The following is a 17940-nucleotide window of genomic DNA, read 5'->3' as shown; positions in this document are numbered from 1 at the left end:
TTTATGATTCTCTGCAATTCTAATTGATATCTGCAGACTTTCTCTGGAAGAAATTGAAGGATCTATTAAAGAATTTTAATTGAATATAATAATAGAAATAACTAGATTAAAATGGAAGTATTCCTGAGTATTACAGAGAGAGTCAGAAGCAAGGAAAGCCAGAGAAGAAAATTTCTTTTTTTTTTTTTTTTGGTTTTTGGGCCACACCCAGCAGTGCTCAGGGGTTACTCCTGGCTGTCTGCTCAGAAATAGCTCCTGGCAGGCACGGGGGACCATATGGGACACCGGGATTCGAACCAACCACCTTTGGTCCTGGATTGGCTGCTTGCAAGGCAAACACCGCTGTGCTATCTCTCCGGGCCCAAAGAAAATTTCTTAAGAGAGGAAAGAGCATTGAGTCACCTTCGAAGTTATTCAAATAGGCATGGTACATCCCAAATCCTTTCTATTCCTGAGATTCCTGTTTCATGGATCAAGACTCAGCACTTTGGAAAGCTTTCCTGGGACTCTGAGGTTTAAGAGCCACAACTCTAGAAAATTGCTCTAAAAGTCACAGTAGTGAAAACCTATCAGACCTAGAAGCCCTGCAAAAAGACTTGGGATGATAGTGTCTGACAGTCAGGAAGTCCCAGTAAGTGCAATGTGAGTTTCTTCTGGTGTTACAGAGCTGTACAATTTGTCATCTCTGGGGATAACCTCAGCAAGCACCACTTACTCTCTATATTATCCCATTTTCTGTCTTAGAGGAACCTCTTCTTGCTCCCAGTTTTTAGGTTGCTAAAAATAGGATTTGTAGGGCCCAGGGTAGCTCAGAGATAGAGTATCTGTGTTAAAAGCATTAGATGACAGAATCAGCCCCAATCTCCAGCTCTTTTGTGCTTGCTGAGTTGGATATAGATGGCTCTGACACTGGCAAGTGTCACCCCAAATATAAGAAAATGTGTAATTTTTTCATGCCCCACAACCAGATGTACTCAACCCCTAGTCATTGTTAACAACAATAAGGAAGGGAAGGGAGGGTAGTAGACTTTGTAGCAGAATGAATAAATGTTAAAGCTTATCGTAGACTCCAATAGCGCTGCTCCTTTGCTACTAGTTACCTCCTCCCAAAAGTCTAGCAGCTTTCCCAGCTCCTTCATTACATCTTTATTTGCAGATAATGTGATGAAGCTGGAAGAACAGAAGTTAGACCTGGAGAGGCAGCTGAAGACTCTAACGAAGCAGATAAAGGTCAGGTGGTATGACAGCTGGGACTGGGTCACCTTCTACATCCTTTAGCTTAGCTTTGGAAACCTGTGAAAGACACCTTGATTACTCTCTAGCCTCCTTGCTTATAGACCTTTTCTTTAGCATGGACTCTGGAACTATAGTTTACTGCTTAGCATTCACATTCAGGATGGAGACCTCTGATAACCCAAAGGTATTGTTACCGCCCCCCCCCCCCCCTTTGCCTGATATGAGAGCAATTTAAACAGTACCTTGTCAAATTGCCTCCCAGCTCAGTCTTCCTCAAGAGCTTGGAGCCCTTGCCCAGGAAAGCATCTGGCTTATGGGGACTTTGCTGTTCTCAGGAGGAGACTGAGGAGTGGAGGAGGTTTCAGGCCGACCTGCAGACTGCAGTGGTGGTAGCCAATGACATCAAGTGTGAGGCCCAGCAGGAGCTTCGAACAGTGAAGAGGAGACTGCTGGAGGAAGAGGAGAAGAATGCCAAGCTGCAGAAGGAGCTGGGGGACATACAGAGCCACAGCAGGTTGGTCTTGAGCAGTGATACGTGCATGGTGCTTGGCTTCTTGCTTCCTTACTTTGCATGGGCCTTCGTCCAGAGATGCAATGCTTTCATGTCTCTTTATCCTGAGTGTTCTTTCCTTGTGTAGGCTTATTCTACCACCACTACTTCTACAACACGACTAGGAATAGTTTATCAGAGCTCAGTGCCTCCAAAGTTGAGAAAACTCCAAACTTTCATATGCACAACAGTTCTGACCAAATTTTTAAGAATAGAAATAACACCTCGGGTGCCTTCAAACATAGTGTTTCTGAGGCAGTAGCATTCTCTTACTCACACTTTTATATTAACATGTTTGTATACCTTGTGTGGGTCATGCAGGGTGGAAGCTGAATTCACTCCCAGGAACTGTAAATTGCCACCAATTTGTTACAGATAATGACTCTGGCCTCTTGGCCCAAGGACATGTTTTATTGGCAGCAAACACCACTTCATTAGCACTGGATGATCCAAGGTTTGATCAGGAGGAAATTGTGCTATTATCCCAGAGAACTCTCCCTAATTAAAGGAAAGGTGTTACTATCGCAGGTTAATTCAAAATTAATTACTATTTAAAATTCAGTGATACATAAACAAGATAGCATGTAGGTGTTAACTAATGTAGTGTTCTTTCCCCACTTAGGAGTAGATGTGATTTTATAGGCTCTTATTTATTAGGAATTGTTTTAAATTACCCGATGTTTTTTAAATATATAATATTTTTAAAAATCAGACTTAGGGGGCTGGAGCGGTGGCACAAGCAGTAGGGCATTTGCCTTGCACGTGCTAACCTAGGCCAGACCATGGTTCAATCCTCCGGGGTCCCATTTGGTCCCCCAAGCCAGGAACAATTTTGGAGAGCATAGCCAGGAGTAACTTCTGAGCGTCACTGGGTGTGGCCCAACCCCCCACCCCCAAAATCAGACTTAGGTAATTCAGAATGCTGATATGTATCCTTTGCCCTTTCTGCATTTGTTCCAGAATCCAGAAGGGTTGATTAGACAGATTCTGAGCTGTTGAGTCTGATGTGTTACCAGGAATTTCATAATGTTAGGAAGTATAGAGGTCTTCTCAGAGTTTGACTTTGTTTCTCTTACCAAAGTTACTCTACTCAGTTCCTCATTCCTTTGTTTATGACTTTCAAATAAAAGAGTTTCTAGAGGGGCCGGAGAGATAGCATGGAGGTAGAGCATTTGCCTTGCATGCAGAAGGACAGTGGTTCGAATCTCAGCATCCCACATGGTCCCCCGAGCTGCCAGGAGCAATTTCTGAGAGTACAGCCAGGAGTAACCCCTGAGCATTGCCGGGTGTGACCCAAAAACCAAAAAAAAAAAAAAAAAAAGTTTCTAGAGAAGGTTAAAACATGTAGCTAATTTCTCACTTCACTCTTTAAAATCAAGATCATTATTTTACAGCTGCATCTACACCACAAAAGCACATACATTTTACATTTGAGAAGCAGAGAGCTGAGTAGGAAAGCTGGATATTTTAGTGTTCCTTATGAAATGATTTTGGAAAAAAATGATTTTGAGGTCTTTCTAATTTGCTTCTGTGTCTGTTTTTATTAGTTTTGTATATTTTTCTAACATTTTGTGATTCTAGAAGAGAAACCAAATCATAATGTTGCTTCATCTGTACATTATTTTATAGACAAGTAGGACCATAAGTGTCTGTGGTGGTCCTGAAGTAGCTATTGTATGAGATGCTCCATTTCTAACTTGTATTCAAGAATACAGGGAATTCAGGTCATTCCACTTGAAGTCTAATCTCTAAGGAAATTTCTGCATGTGTCTTGCCAGTTTAGGATTCCATATGCTATTTCCTATATCTTCAAACGTAGAGTCATTTTTTTAACACAATATGTTTCTCTTTTAATATTCCAGTGATTTTCAAAATACCTTCCCAGTCCAGCATTTAATGCCTTATCAAAAAATATTTCAGTATTCTAGAATACTAAATACATCAATCCTGAATGTGGCATGTTATCAACACCCTTTAGGGTCAGAATGTTGTTGCCTTTGTTGCATAGGGTAAGATATCAGACAACTTCCAGTGCCGGGTTCTTGTCTGATTTGTGCTTCTCAGGAAAGCCTTCCCCTCTAAAGGCTTGATTATCTGAACTTACTCACTAATGACTCAGCCACTGCCTGAACCTACCACATGAGCAAGATTTCAACTCATACCCTCAAAGGTCCTGAAGCAGCAAAGTTCTACCTTGGCTGAATGAGTTCTTGACTGAGACTTGATATGTCTCTGATAGTCACCTTAATGAGAACTCAAGTCATTTCATAGCAGCCACAGCCAAAGAACTTGCAGAAAAATTCTCTGAGGTCCTTCCAAGTCCAACCAAGAGAAGGTAAGAGAATCTGAAGAATAACTTGATGGTAACATGAGATTAACTGATTGACATTCTTATTTTTGCAATATAGATATTCAAGGGAATATTATTAGAGGAACAGGAGGGCACATGAAGTTCTTGGGTAAGAGTAAGAATAAGTGTTTAGGGGCCGGAAAAATAGCATGGAGGTAAGGCATTTGCTTTGCATGCAGAAGTTCGGTGGTTTGAATCCCAGCACCCCATTTGGTCCACAAGCCTGCCAGGAGCAATTTCTGAGCATAGAGCCAGGAGTAACCCCTGAGCGCTGCTGGGTGTTACCCAAAAACAAACAAAAAAAGAATTAGTATTTAGGGGGCTGGAGAGATAGCATGGAGGTAAGGCGTTTGCATTGCATGCAGAAGGTCGGTAGTTCGAATCCCGGCATCCCATATGGTCCCCCGAGCCTGAGTATAGAATCAGGAGTAACCCCTGAGCACTGTTGGGTGTGACCCAAAAACCAAAAAAATAAAGATAAAAAGAATTAGTGTTCAGGTTTAGTTCAATGCTGTTTAGCTAAGTGATAAACCTCACATTGTGAGGCCCTGGACTTGATTTCTGGCACCACACACCAACTCACACTCAAAAGCTATGCCCAAGAATCAGCATTTACTAGTAACACATAACTAAAGAAAAATAGATTATTTAATTAAAACTTTAGATAATTCTAAACTTAGATCATTAATAATCTTTATTGGGAGTTATTTTAGTTTGAGTCAAAATAGCCAGTCTGAAGATAAAATAGGGAAATGAGACTCAAGCTCATCTTTGTCAGCACCTGGCAATGTTTCCTTCCCTGGCCAATCTCCTTCCTCTGCTAAATAAGAGAAAAAAGTAGGTCATATTTTAAAGCCCTGGAATACTCTGCTGTTCTCTGAGACTGGCTAGTTGGTCAACTGATTTTTCTCTGGTGGGAGAACCTGGCATTCAAGTGCCAACAATTTCATCTCTCTGATGTAGTCTTTGAGCCCCTGTGACCATGGGAGCATCTCATATTTTAGCTGAGTTTGTGGACTACTACTTCCTCTTCTAGAAATTTCAACAAGCACTTACAATTTTTCTGGTGGCCTGAAAGTGATCTTTTTTTGTTGGACAAGTATAAACAAATGGATGAAAAGGTAATGAATTACTTTTGGTTTTGGTTTTTGGGTCACACCCGGCAGCGCTCAGGGGTTCCTCCTGGCTCTACACTCAGAAATTGCTCCTGGCAGGGTTGGGGGACCATATGGGATGTCAGGATTCGAACTGCCGTCCTTGTGCATGCAAGGCAAACACCTTACCTCCATGCTATCTCTCAGGCCCCAATGAATTACTTTTTAAACTCCACTTTTTCCCATTTCAAACATTGACATCAAAATATATCCATATTTAAGCATCGAGTCTTTTTCTTGAGAAATTGAGTTGTGGCAGATATTTGAGAATAGGCAGCCTGACTGACTTGACAGGTCACTCTGAGCCTTTCTAATGAGAGATTCTTGATGGTGTTCCACAGTGTAGGCTCTCAAGCAGTTAGGGGGATGGCATCTATGTGTTTTTTCTTGTTTTAAAACAGTAAAGACCATAATATTATCTACTTACCCTATTTTTACCATTTGAATTTGACACCAAAAGAAGACATTATTAAACTCACTATCTGTGCCAAATTAAATGTATTAGCTTCTAAACTCAAATGCATCAGATTTAAAATGTCTTTAGCTTGTGCCTCTGGCTCTTACATTGTCACCTCTGACGTGAGCAGCATGGCGGCATAGCATTACCAGACTCTCCTGGAACTGGCCTTTAACTCCGTGTTTGCACATATGAACTTTGCCTTAACATCGGCTGTGTGCGCCTGTTGTACCTTTTGTGTTGTTCTTCTAGCTCTAATGTTCCACAGCTGCTTGTCCAGTGTTCTGTGGTTGTTAATGAAGGGGAACATGCAGGAATTGGAAGCATAGATTCTTGGGACACTGAGACATTCTTTTCATACCAAATCCCCAGCCCTGATGAAAGGAACCAGTTCTCATGTGGCTTCCTAAGCAGTTTCTGAGCAGATCATCCTATGCCTGAGCACCTTATGTTTGTTGGAACCTCAGACTTTTAATCTACTCTTTGGTGTCCTCCTATTACAATAAGAATAATCTTGTATCTAACTACTTATTTTATCATATTTTTTTGGTGTTTTTGGGTCACACACAGCAGCTCCTGACTTTGCACTTAGAAATTATTCCTGGCGAGTTCTGGAGACCATATGGGATGCCAGGAATTGAACCCAGGTCACCTGCATGCAAGGCAAATTCTTACCTGCTGTGCTATTGCTCCTGACCCTCTCAAAAATTTAAATTTGTGGCATTAAATGCAGAGCTCTGCTTCCCTAATCTTTGACACCCCACCCCACTATGATACAGTGGCTTTGAAATGTATAGACAAAAACTTCCCATAGGTCCTTTGGATTTCTTTTTTGTCCTTGACTATATAATAATACAAGGATTTTCAAGCCACTCTCTAAATTTAGAGAGGCCTAATTTTTTTTTTTCAGAGCTTACAGTTCTGCTTTATCCACATGATTGCTTGGTGAAGGTTTAGTGGAGGAACCTTTTGAAGTCTGACATTTTTTTTTCTGTCTCAAGGCTTGAAACTGGAGGAATTAAAGCATATTGACCTATTCTATAAATTAGTTTTTCCCTGTGGGGCTGTATAAACTATTCTTTTATCTATAAGCAGGTCATGTTTCATTAAGTAATTCCTTTACCAGTCTTTCCCCTCCCATTTCTATTTTCACAGCTCCATGATTTCTGTCAGCTAGCAGAGCGTTTGATGGAAGAAAGTCAGCCAAGTCCTTGCCATGACTGGAAACTACAGCCATTTCTATATGAAAGGGGAATTATGTAGAGGAGAAATTACCTCTGTACAAAGAGCCAAATCCTCTCTTTATAACATTCATTGTTTCACACAGGGTGGTTGCCAACAAGCAAGTTTCTCTCTCCCTTTTCCCCTACTCATTGTTTAATGGTCAGTGATGATCCTGTCCTCTCCGCCCCTCCAGAAGATCCCCTGTCCCCCTCAGAAGATCCAATAGTCTTTTACTTGGAGAATAGAATGAAGTTGTTTTGGAAACATGGAGTACAGATTGATTATGAAAAAAAAAAAACTATATACAATTAGTATGTTCACAGCTCTCACGTATGTAGCAAATTCAGATTGAATTCAAAATCAAAGCAACCCCAAGCTGTGCATACTTTTCAGAGTTTTTTTTTATGCTTTCTTTTTAATATTATCTCATAATCTTGGGAGTTAACACTACCTAAGGCAAAATAGGAAGCTGTCTATCTGTGAGCTACTTTTTCAGAGCAAGTTAGAAAGTTCTTAACAACTAGATTCGATTGAACCTTTTCAAGCCAGGAGCTGACTTCATTACCTCATCTGAAGGGGAGTCATCAGTAAGATTTGATTGTATTTCCAAGAATCTCTGTTGGGCTCACCATAAATAGATGTAAATAAGTCAGATAAATATAATAGTGGCAATGTTAATTAGTATCTAACTGAAAACTAATGAACGACCACTGCAACAAATGCCTCATGAATAAAATCTATCCTGGAAATGTAAGACTTAAGACCTGGGCATGTGACTCAATGACAAAGCACATGCATTGCCTGCGTGAGACCTGGGTTTGTTTGATCACCGGCACTATAAAAGAAGAAGAAAAGACTTTCAAAACAAGACATGTCTAATTCCAAGTGATCCCAAATTCAAGGTGTGGTTTTAAATCTTTGGAAGTCCTTATGTTTGTGAAGATTTGTGTCCAAGGTTGTAACCTCCTTCACGCAAAACCCTCTGCCACGCTCAAGTGATGAACTAGAGTGCAATTTTGACAGCATTGGATACTAGTTACATTTTTCAGTAGTTAACATCAAGAATTATTGTTTGCTATGAGGAAAATTAGCAATGCCTTTTAACTAGGGGAAATTTTGGGAGTGTCTGGAGAGCACTAGAAAAACTTAGCTTATTGATGAAGAGAGGAGTTGTTGGTATCTTCATTGTGAAAGTAGTGGAGACATGTTTCTGAAATTGTCCTAGTAGGATAGGCATTTTTATATATAGTAGGTGATTGTTACTCCAATTGAACATTTCTAGAATAATTTAAAATTCACTTGACAGGTATTTTCAGATATTAAACCATAACCTCAACTAATGCACAACTGGTTTTAGAACCCATATTTTGATGACTTTATTCCTGGTACTGTTGAATATTTTTGTATGTAAGCGTTTATGACATGCTAAATAAAGAAATTGTTTAGAGTAATCTGTTGCCTGATTTCTAGTCATGTGCCACATTTTTCCAAGAGACTTACATGGTTTTAGATTTTCTAGAACATAAAAAGTAACACGAAAGCTAGAGAGATAGTGCAGTGGGAAAAGCATTTGTCTTGCATGCAGCCTACCTGGGTTTGAGTCCTTGTATCCTACATGGCTCCCCCCAGCCCACCAGGAATAATTCCTGAGTACAGAGCATGATTAACTCCTGAGCACCACTAGGTATGTTTCTCCCCAAACTCCATCCTGCAAAACAACAACAACAAGAAACTAACTAGAGTTTGAGGAAGGAGCAAGTTAGACTTTAAATTCAAATTGTAATAGGAGGTCAATTTTAAGTATGCATGTAATTTTAAAATTATTTCATTATTAGAGCAAAATGATAAGTTGCAATACTAATTTTGCATTAATTTAAAAACAAAAATTGAGGGACCAGAGTGATAGCAAAGCAGATAGGGCATTTGTTTTGCATGCGGCTGACCTGGCTTTGGTCTCTGGCATCTCATAGGCCCCCCAAGCCTGCCAGGAGTAATTTCTGAGTGCACAGCCAAGAATAATGCTTGAACGCTGCCGGGTGTGACAAAACAAAACAAAATAAATTCAAAACGACTTTAAGAACATATGCTAAAAAAAAAAAAAAAGAACATATGCTAAAAGAAATTGAGACCTAAATTTACTTAAAAACAAATTGATGACTTAATGAATTGGATTTTGAAATTATAAGTTAATATTTAGATATACTGTTAACAAAATGGAGTTACACCTTTTCCCCTCTTCAGGACTACCAGTGCTAATGCTTTGGTTTCCTTTGCTGCTCTTTTTTTTATATAAATATGCATTGGGTTTGTTTATATATTTTTCTATGTTTACTCTGCACCTTTTCATATTACTGGACAGTGATGAGGGGTATATCAGTATATGCAAATTTGTCTCATCTTAATAGCTGCATAGTATGTCTAAAATTTTCAAATATTGTGATATTGGTGAACATCAAAGTTATGTTTTATAGTGTTTTTTTCTAAATAATGCCAAAATAGGATTTAGCCATGTATATTTGTGTTTCTCTTTTCTTTATAAAATATTTTTTATTAAAATTCTGTGTTTTATTTTGTGTTTATTTTTATGGAATGGTTTAATGAAAGTGAATGAAATCTAGCTACACTAGAGAAGATGCATGTTTTTACTTATAATAGATAATGCCAGATTACTTACCTAAAAATTTTATTCTTTTACCTAAAGCTTTTATTCTTGCTAAGAATGCCCATTAATACATAACTACATTAGCAGCTGGATAGCATTAATACTAATTTTTGCCAACAAAAGAAACAAAGATCCTAGTAAGTACTTAATTTGCATTAGCACCTTAATTTTTATTTCTTTAAACATATTTTATATATTTGTTGACCATTTGCTTTTCTTTCCCAGACTTGCTGGTTAACCACTGAATATGTTTTCACTGAATTGTTTTTTTCTTCTTGGGGTATGAATTACACTTGGTAGTTTATAAACTTGGTTATATACAGTTGGTGGTTTAGGGATGTGTGTCTATTACAGTGATTATGGATATTTTGACTTTGTCTTATTTTCTGTGGATATTTTTATATTGTTATATAATGTAGTCTATTAATATTTCCACACTAGAGCTGGATCTTAGTCGCAGTGGCATTGGAATTGCACTTGGCATAAGAGCAGTGGTAGAGATAAAACTGGTGGCTTATGAGCCAGGTGCCCTACCACCTGGCCATAATACTAAGAAGTATTTAATGCATAACACTAAAAAGTGTTTTTGAAGAAATTGCATTTCTGGGGGGCCAGAACGGTAGCACAGCAATAGGCTGTTTGCTTTTCATGTGGCTGACCCTAGACGGTCCAGGGTTCAATCCCCATCATCCTATATGATCCCTCAAGCCAGGAATGATTTCTGAGCTCATAACCAGGAGTAACCCCTAGCCACACACACACAAAAATAATAATTGCATTTCTGGGAAGGACAGAAGCATCAAGGCAAAACATACAAAGAGCAGAAGGTAAATTTTTGCTCTACCTTCAGCTCTGAAAGCAGGTGGCTAGAGAGGAGGGATAGGAAGTAAGCCCATTCGCACCTAAATGCTTGAAGTTCCTGTCCTTATAAGTACAGGGTTGACAGTGCTGGTCATCTACAGTTGTTCATCTGTTAGCTGTGATGGCAGTCTGAGTGTCCTTTGACTCCTCCCAAATGAAGTTAAAACCTTTGAATGCCTTAAAAATTGTGACTTGCAAGTGAAAAGAAACACAATCTGAAGTGATATAGCCTGTATAATGAAGTAAATTTTATAGAAAATCAATATCTGAACTCTCTATTTTATAACCAAACAAGGAAAGAAGTTAAAAAAGTTAGATAACAAATTTTAAAGGCACAGTGATTTACAACATACATACAGATGCATAAATTGTAGTGTAAGATATATATGATAGCCCACATGGTCTCTGGAAAATGCATCTCCTGTGTCTGCATCATCCTTTATCTCCTTAGGTATGGGCTTTTATTCTCAAAGAGAAAATTATTGCAAATAATAAAAGTTATAAAATTAATATTGTTATAACTGTAAACTATATTTTGTTGAATATATCTAAAAAAAGAAGTGCCATCATTGTCATTATTTTAGAGTGCTTGTATACTTCTCACAATATGCACATTCATTATTGAAAACTTGAGAAAGGGGGCCGGAGAGATAGCACAGTTGTAAGACGTTTGCCTTAGATGCAGAAGGACGCTGGCTTGAATCCTGGCATCCCATATGGTCCCCTGAGCCTGCCAGGAGCGATTTCTGCGTGTAGAGCCAGGAGTAACCCCTGAGCCCTGCCAGGTGTGACCCAAAGACCAAAAACCAAAAAAAAAAAAAAAAAGAAAACTTGAGAAAGACATAGGATAATTACCTATTATAGAGTTTTTGTTAAAAATCTAAATAATATTTTAGAGATATATGATATCTTTTATGCCTAGCATGCACTCATCACACCTTTAATGTAATTTATTGATTATTTTTATGATTTGACATTCTAGGAGCAGATGAAAAACATGCCTTATTGTCCTTTTAAACATATCTCTTTAAATATAAAGCACCTATTTTCTCTGAGATGTACTTGAAGAACAAACTGTTGATTTCGAAGGGAAAAATACATTTGATTTATGAATTTTTTTTTTTTTTGGTTTTTGGGCCACACCCGGCAGTGCTGAGGGGTTACTCCTAGCTGTCTGCTCAGAAATAGCTCCTGGCAGGCACGGGGGACTATATGGGACATTGGGATTCGAACCAACCACCTTTCGTCCTGGATTGGCTGCTTGCAAGGCAAACACCGCTGTGCTATCTCTCTGGCCCCTGATTTATAAAAATTTAATATATGCTAGAATATGATTGCTATTTGTAAACACCTGTACACTGTAACTATCTTGGATAACGTGGCATTTTCAAGGTTTAGTTGGTTATATATGATTTGTTTGTTTGTTTGTTTGTTTTGTTTTGTTTTTGGGTCACACCTGGCAGGCTCAGGGGTTCCTCCTGGCTCTATACTCAGAAATCACTCCTGGCAGGCTTGGGGAACCATATGGGATGCCGGGATTCGAACCGATGACCTTCTGCATGAAAGGCAAATGCCTTACCTCCATGCTATCTCTTCGGCCCCATATGATATATTTCTATATTTAAAACAATCACATATAAGGCTGGAGAGATAGCATGGAGGTAAGGCATTTGCATTTCGTGCAGGTCATCGGTTCAAATCCCTGGCATCCCATATGGTCCCCCGTGACTGCCAGGGGCGATTTCTGAGCTTAGAGCCAGGAGGAACCCCTGAGTGCTGCCGGGTGTGGCCCAGAAACCAAAAAAAAAAAAAAAAAAGAGAGAGAGAGAGGGAGATTAGCATGGCCCCTGCACAAGGAATATATCTTAGAATCTAGCAACTTTCTAAATAGGCTGTGGTTAACCTTGAACCAATGTTTAACCAACAGTGGTTACTTCAAGTTTTGACCTTACTTAGTAAGTTATATTATCTTATCTATATATTAAATATTATTATTGGGCCGGAGATATAGCACAGCGGTAGGGAGTTTGCCTTAGATGCAGAAGGACGGTGGTTCGAATTCCAGCATCCCATATGGTCACAGAGCCTGTCAGGAGCGATTTCTGAGCATATAGCCAGAAGTAACCCCTGAGCGCTGCTGGGTGTGACCCCAAAACAAACAAACGAACAAAAATGTTCTTCTTCTTTATAGAATACAGCTGACCTTTGAACAGAATAGGGGTTGGAACAACCACACACACACACACACACACACACACACACACACACACACACACACACACACACACATTTGAAAACCTACGTATAAATTTCAGCTCCTCCTTAAATTTACTATGAAACTGCTCTCTACCAAACATCCTATTGATCCTATTGATCCTGTTGATCTGAAGCCTTACTAATAATATAGTTGAATGTTTTTCGATCTTTTTTGTTCGGTTGGTTTTGTTTTTATGGGGCCACAACCGGTGGTGCTCAGGGGTTACTCCTGCCTCTGCACTCGGAAATCACTCCTGGCTCAGGGCACCATATGTGATGCTGGATGTCGAACCCGGGTTTGTTCTGGGTCAGCCACTTGCAAGGCAAATGCCCTACCACTGTGCTACCACTCTGGCCCCTTTTTAATATTTTTATATCCATGATTCAAAGTCACTATTGGGGCTAGAGAGATATTACAGGAAATACGTTACTTGCCTTCATGTTGCCAATCCCAGTTAAAATCTCTGGTACCACATATGATCTCTCCATTGAGTCCCCCCTAACCACAGAGCCAGGAATAGCTCTTGAGCACTGTGAGATAGGATCCCAAAATCTAAAATTTTAGGAAAATACTGTCAGTTGAATGTCAGTGAATTTTGGAAGGAGTGACTTTTTGAAAGCCTCCTAGGCAATGCTAAGGAGGTCCGGAGCCACTCTCAGCTATATTTCTTTAGTGCTCAGGCCCACCATGGGTATTCCTGAAGTGCAGGGGTTTAGAGGGCAACTGAAGCAGAGATGCAAGGCATGTGATGTGGGCCTAATTCCCAGCTTCATGAATAACTTTTTTTTTTTTTTTTTTTTTTTTGGGCCACACTCGGACGTATTCAGGGATTACTCCTGGCTATCTGCTCAGAAAGCTGCTGGCAGGCACAGGGGACCATATGGGACACTGGGATTTGAACCTACCACCTTAGGCCCTGGATCAGCTGCTTGCAAGGCAAATACCGCTGTGCTATCTCTCTGGCCCCATGAATAACTTTTTTGGGACCAGCAGAAAATTTCTGCAGACCAGTGGGTGAAAACCACTGATATGGTCAATTAATATGTAATAGGCATTTGTACACTGCATTCTCATCGCAAACTAGAGAAATGAAATTTTTTTTAGGAAATCCTAAAATGCTTGAGAGATAGTTCAAAGGACTAGAGCACAAGGTTTGCTAGTGGATGTGGACATTCGGTTTAGTTCCTGACTCCAAATGGTCACCCTAGTACCACTAGGAGCAACTCCTGAGCACGAGTCAGGACCAACCCCCAAAGAAAACATTAAAAAAATATTGTATTTATAGTATATATAGGTCTTTTGTTGTTTGGGGGCTACCACCTGGATGTGACCAGGACTTACTCCTGACTACACTCAGGTTCAATCCTTGTGGGTCTCAGGGGACCATACGGGGCATCAAGGATTGAACCAGGTGGGTTTTTTTGTTTTTGTTTTGGGGCCACACCTGGTGATATTCGGGTTAATTCTGAATATGTGCTCAGAAATCACTCCTGGCTTGGGGGACCATATGGGACACCGGGGATTAAACCTAGGTTCATCCTAGGTCAGCCACGTGCAAGGCAAACGCCCTACTGCTGTATTATCACTCCAGCCCCTGAACCTAGGTTTAAGTCAAGCATCTCATCCTCAGGTATCTCTTTAGGCCCTGTATTATATTTATTAAAACCATAAATTATGTTGTCTGTTTGCAAGAAAACCTTGTGAGTGGGCCAACACCAAATCCCTAATGTTCGTGGCCTATCTATACATCCTCGGAACAGGAAATAAAATATTTATGTATTGCTGGAACTGTTTGCTGCTATTTGATCACAAACAAATCTTTGTTTTGTATTTTGGGGCCACACCTGGTAGCGCTCAAATGTTACCCCTGTCTCTGTGCAGAAATTACTCCTGGCAGGCTCGGGATGCCAGTGATCAAACCCAAATTAACTATGTGCAACTCAAATGCCCTACCTTCCCACTCCAGCCCTATCCCAAACAATTCTAATATAGGCTGGTACAAAGAATTTCTAGCTAGTTATGATTTATATGCTAATAAAACCATTTGCATTCTTTTTTTTTTTTTTTTTTTTTTTTTTTTTGGTTTTTGGGCCACATCCGTTTGACTCTCAGGGGTTACTCTTGGCTATGTGCTCAGAAATCGCCCCTGGCTTGGGGGGACCATATGGGACGCCGGGGGATCGAACCGCGGTCGGTCCGTTCCTTGGTGCGCTTGTAAGGCAGACACCTTACCTCTAGCGCCACCTTCCCGGCCCCACCATTTGCATTCTTAATAGCTATTTTATATGAGTGTATATTTAAATCAGTAGCTTCTCTAATCTTGACTTGTTTCTCACACTTTCATTCTAAGTAGATGATTCATTTGAAAAATTCTCCTTAGAAATCTAAAAACAGGAGTACTAGAAATTAATTCTTGCATAGCCTTCATCTTTTCCTTTTTTTTTTTGTTTTTTTTGTTTTTTTTTTTTTGTTTTTTTTTTTGGGGGGGGGCCACACCCGGCGGTGCTCAGGGGTTACTCCTGGCTGTCTGCTCAGAAATAGCTCCTGGCAGGCACGGGGGACCATATGGGACACCGGGATTCGAACCAACCACCTTTGGTCCTGGATTGGCTGCTTGCAAGGCAAACGCCTCTGTGCTATCTCTCCGGGCCCATCTTTTCCTTTTCTATTCCCTCTGCCCTCTTCCATTATTTAGCCTTGCTATTTTCTTTCTTCCTTCCTCTTTCATTCTTTTTCTTTTTCTCTCTTTCTTTCTTCCTCTTTTATTCTTTTTCTCTTTCTTTTGCTTTCTTTCTTTCTTTCTTTCTTTCTCTCTCTCTCTTTCTTTCTTTCTTTCTCTCTCTTCTCTCTTCCTTCCTTCCTTTTCTTTTCTTTTTTTTTCTTTTCTTTTCTTTTTATTAGAGGGTACACACCTAGCAATGGTCAGTAGTTATTCCTGGTTCTGCACTCAGGGATCATTCCAAGGTACTTGAGGATGCTATGGGATGCTGAGAATTAAACCCAGGTTGGCAGCATGCAAGGCAAATGGCCTAGCTACTATACTACCTCTTCATCCCAGCCTTGCTGTTTTCTTATGGACTTTAAATGATTCCTTTGGTTTCTTAGGTTTGGGGCTATACTCAGTGGTGCTCAGGCTGCTCCCACTTATTAGTGTTCTGGAGTTACTCCCAGTGGTGCTTGAGAACTGTGGTGCCTATTGAATTATTATTATGGCCCCTAATTGGGTCTTTTTAGTTACCATTTGATCTTTCAAATCTTTGAGAAGTCTAAGTCTAATATCTTCAGAATGCCAATTCTTCATCTTATTTTTCATCTGTTTGACACTGTGTAACACAGTAGGGGAAATGCAAAAGCTAACCTGTTCAATTAAAATTTAAACTAAACCCCTTACCAATTTCTGAAATATTAAATTTTTTTTCAAAAAGTTATGTTTACTATTTTATTCACATTTGTTATAGAGCAATAGAAGAAGATTTAGGGAATTAGGCCAAATAATTCAGCCATGGAAGTTTATGAGTAGCTAGATTAATTTTTAAAAGATCAGAAATAAATATTTTAAACTTCCTCTGACCTTTTAAAGAATACTGCCAGAAATATCCTGTTTGAGTGATTTTCATATATTAGTCATCTCTTGCAAAACAGCTGTGGCAATTCAATATAATACAAAGTAATCACTTAGAAAATAGAAGATTGGGATATCTTGTCTTGACTCATTCACAGGGAGATCAAATAACATGCCGAGTTCCCGGGATGAGGAAACTATGTATGAGAAAATTGAATCAGATAATCTAGCTTGAAATGACTCTATGAGCATTGAACTGTTAGACCCTCACTGCAGGGGTGAGCACCACCAAAACACACATGACATGCAATGCTACACACATATCAGACAAAAACTTTATTATAAATCTATGCTCAAATATAGAAACCCCTGTAAGAATTACACAGAAAGTGTGGATTGAACTAGAATCTTTGCCACATGCAGAATTCCAACCTGTTTTAGAGTACTATTAACCATTCACATTTCTAGAGAGCAAAGCAGACAATTACTCATTGTAGACTGCAGTCTAGATTTACGTAGCAAGGTTTAAGCTTCCAGGATTGCTACCCCTAGTCACAACACAGAGCTGAGTCATCTGGGGAGCTTGCCTCTGCCATGCTAGAGCCTTAAAATTCAAGGAAGCTACTTAACTAGGTGAAAAGCTATAGCCTCCATAGCTGGCAGCACCAAATGCATCTTGCTGATGCCCTTCCTACCCTGACTCAGGTTCCACATTAGGTCTTGTTCATGTCTTCTGATTTCTATGACCTTATTCACATCTGAAATCTATTGCAAAGGAGTTCTGAGAGTTCATATTTTCAAACACTATGTGCTAAATGGGACACTCCAACTCAATTGGATTTGTAATGAGCACTTAACTAAATACTTACGATGAACAGAACGTGTGTATTTTGTCTTTATAGTTTGCAAAGGCTTATATATTTTTAATTTAGATTTAACATCAAGCCACTATAAATAACCATGTTATTTCTGGCCATTCCCAAGAACGTTCCAATAAAAACAAAGAACACTACTTGTATTATTTCCAGAAGACACAAAGATGATAGAAAAAAAAAACAGGATTTTAAATTTGACATTCTTCCTCTAGATTTCTGTTCTTTGCATTGTTTTTATTTTTCTTGTAAGTTTCTGCATAAGGAACATAATCTACTTTTTCTCAATTTGATTTGCTCTTTACCATGTAGATCTGTAAATGAAGACTCAGAGCCCTCCGAGGTCAATACCCCTGGCCAGTGGCATGGCGTCTTTGTGAACAAAACATCTCCAACAGCTGCAGAGTCTGCAACCACTGTAAAATCCCTTATCAAGTCTTTTGACTTGGGACGCCCAGGTATTTAATCGTTTGTTTTATAAGCATATCTCTATATCCACATTATAGCCCACATATCAAGCTTGTCTTTACACGCTGGCCCCAAGTTGGAAACAGTTTATAAGGTCTCTTTGTAAATGTGTGAGTCACTTATGCAACCAGTGAACATGGGAGCATAGATCCACTTTTGTTCTACCTCTTCCTTATTGCCAAGTTCTGCCTTGTCTCCTTCATTTTTCTGCCACAACCCATTAAATTCAGTCCATTGCTATTTCTCTTTATACTATCTCTTGAGAAGTAGCAGGGCAACCAGAGGAT

At 39.5% G+C, this 17940-nt stretch overlaps 1 protein-coding gene across 3 annotated transcripts in view; it reads left to right on the top strand.

Moving 5' to 3' along the window:
- SPECC1 (sperm antigen with calponin homology and coiled-coil domains 1) overlaps nucleotides 1–17940 on the top strand; it is a 305354-nt gene that overhangs the window by 219724 nt on the left and 67690 nt on the right. For 2 of the 3 annotated variants that reach the window (XM_049776822.1, XM_049776823.1), the window contains 3 exons: nucleotides 1157–1230; nucleotides 1572–1750; nucleotides 17498–17643. In XM_049776822.1, the coding sequence (XP_049632779.1) occupies nucleotides 1157–1230; nucleotides 1572–1750; nucleotides 17498–17643 (399 nt within the window). Of the gene's footprint in view, nucleotides 1–1156; nucleotides 1231–1571; nucleotides 1751–6902; nucleotides 8423–17497; nucleotides 17644–17940 lie in introns of those variants that run through there. The other variant, XM_049776824.1, reaches the window with a different exon arrangement.

The sequence above is a fragment of the Suncus etruscus genome, chromosome 7, assembly GCF_024139225.1.
Source record: "Suncus etruscus isolate mSunEtr1 chromosome 7, mSunEtr1.pri.cur, whole genome shotgun sequence".
Taxonomy (NCBI): Eukaryota; Metazoa; Chordata; class Mammalia; order Eulipotyphla; family Soricidae; genus Suncus; species Suncus etruscus.
The sequence above is the reverse complement of the archived record's forward strand: the minus strand, read 5'-3'. Positions and strand labels throughout refer to the sequence as shown.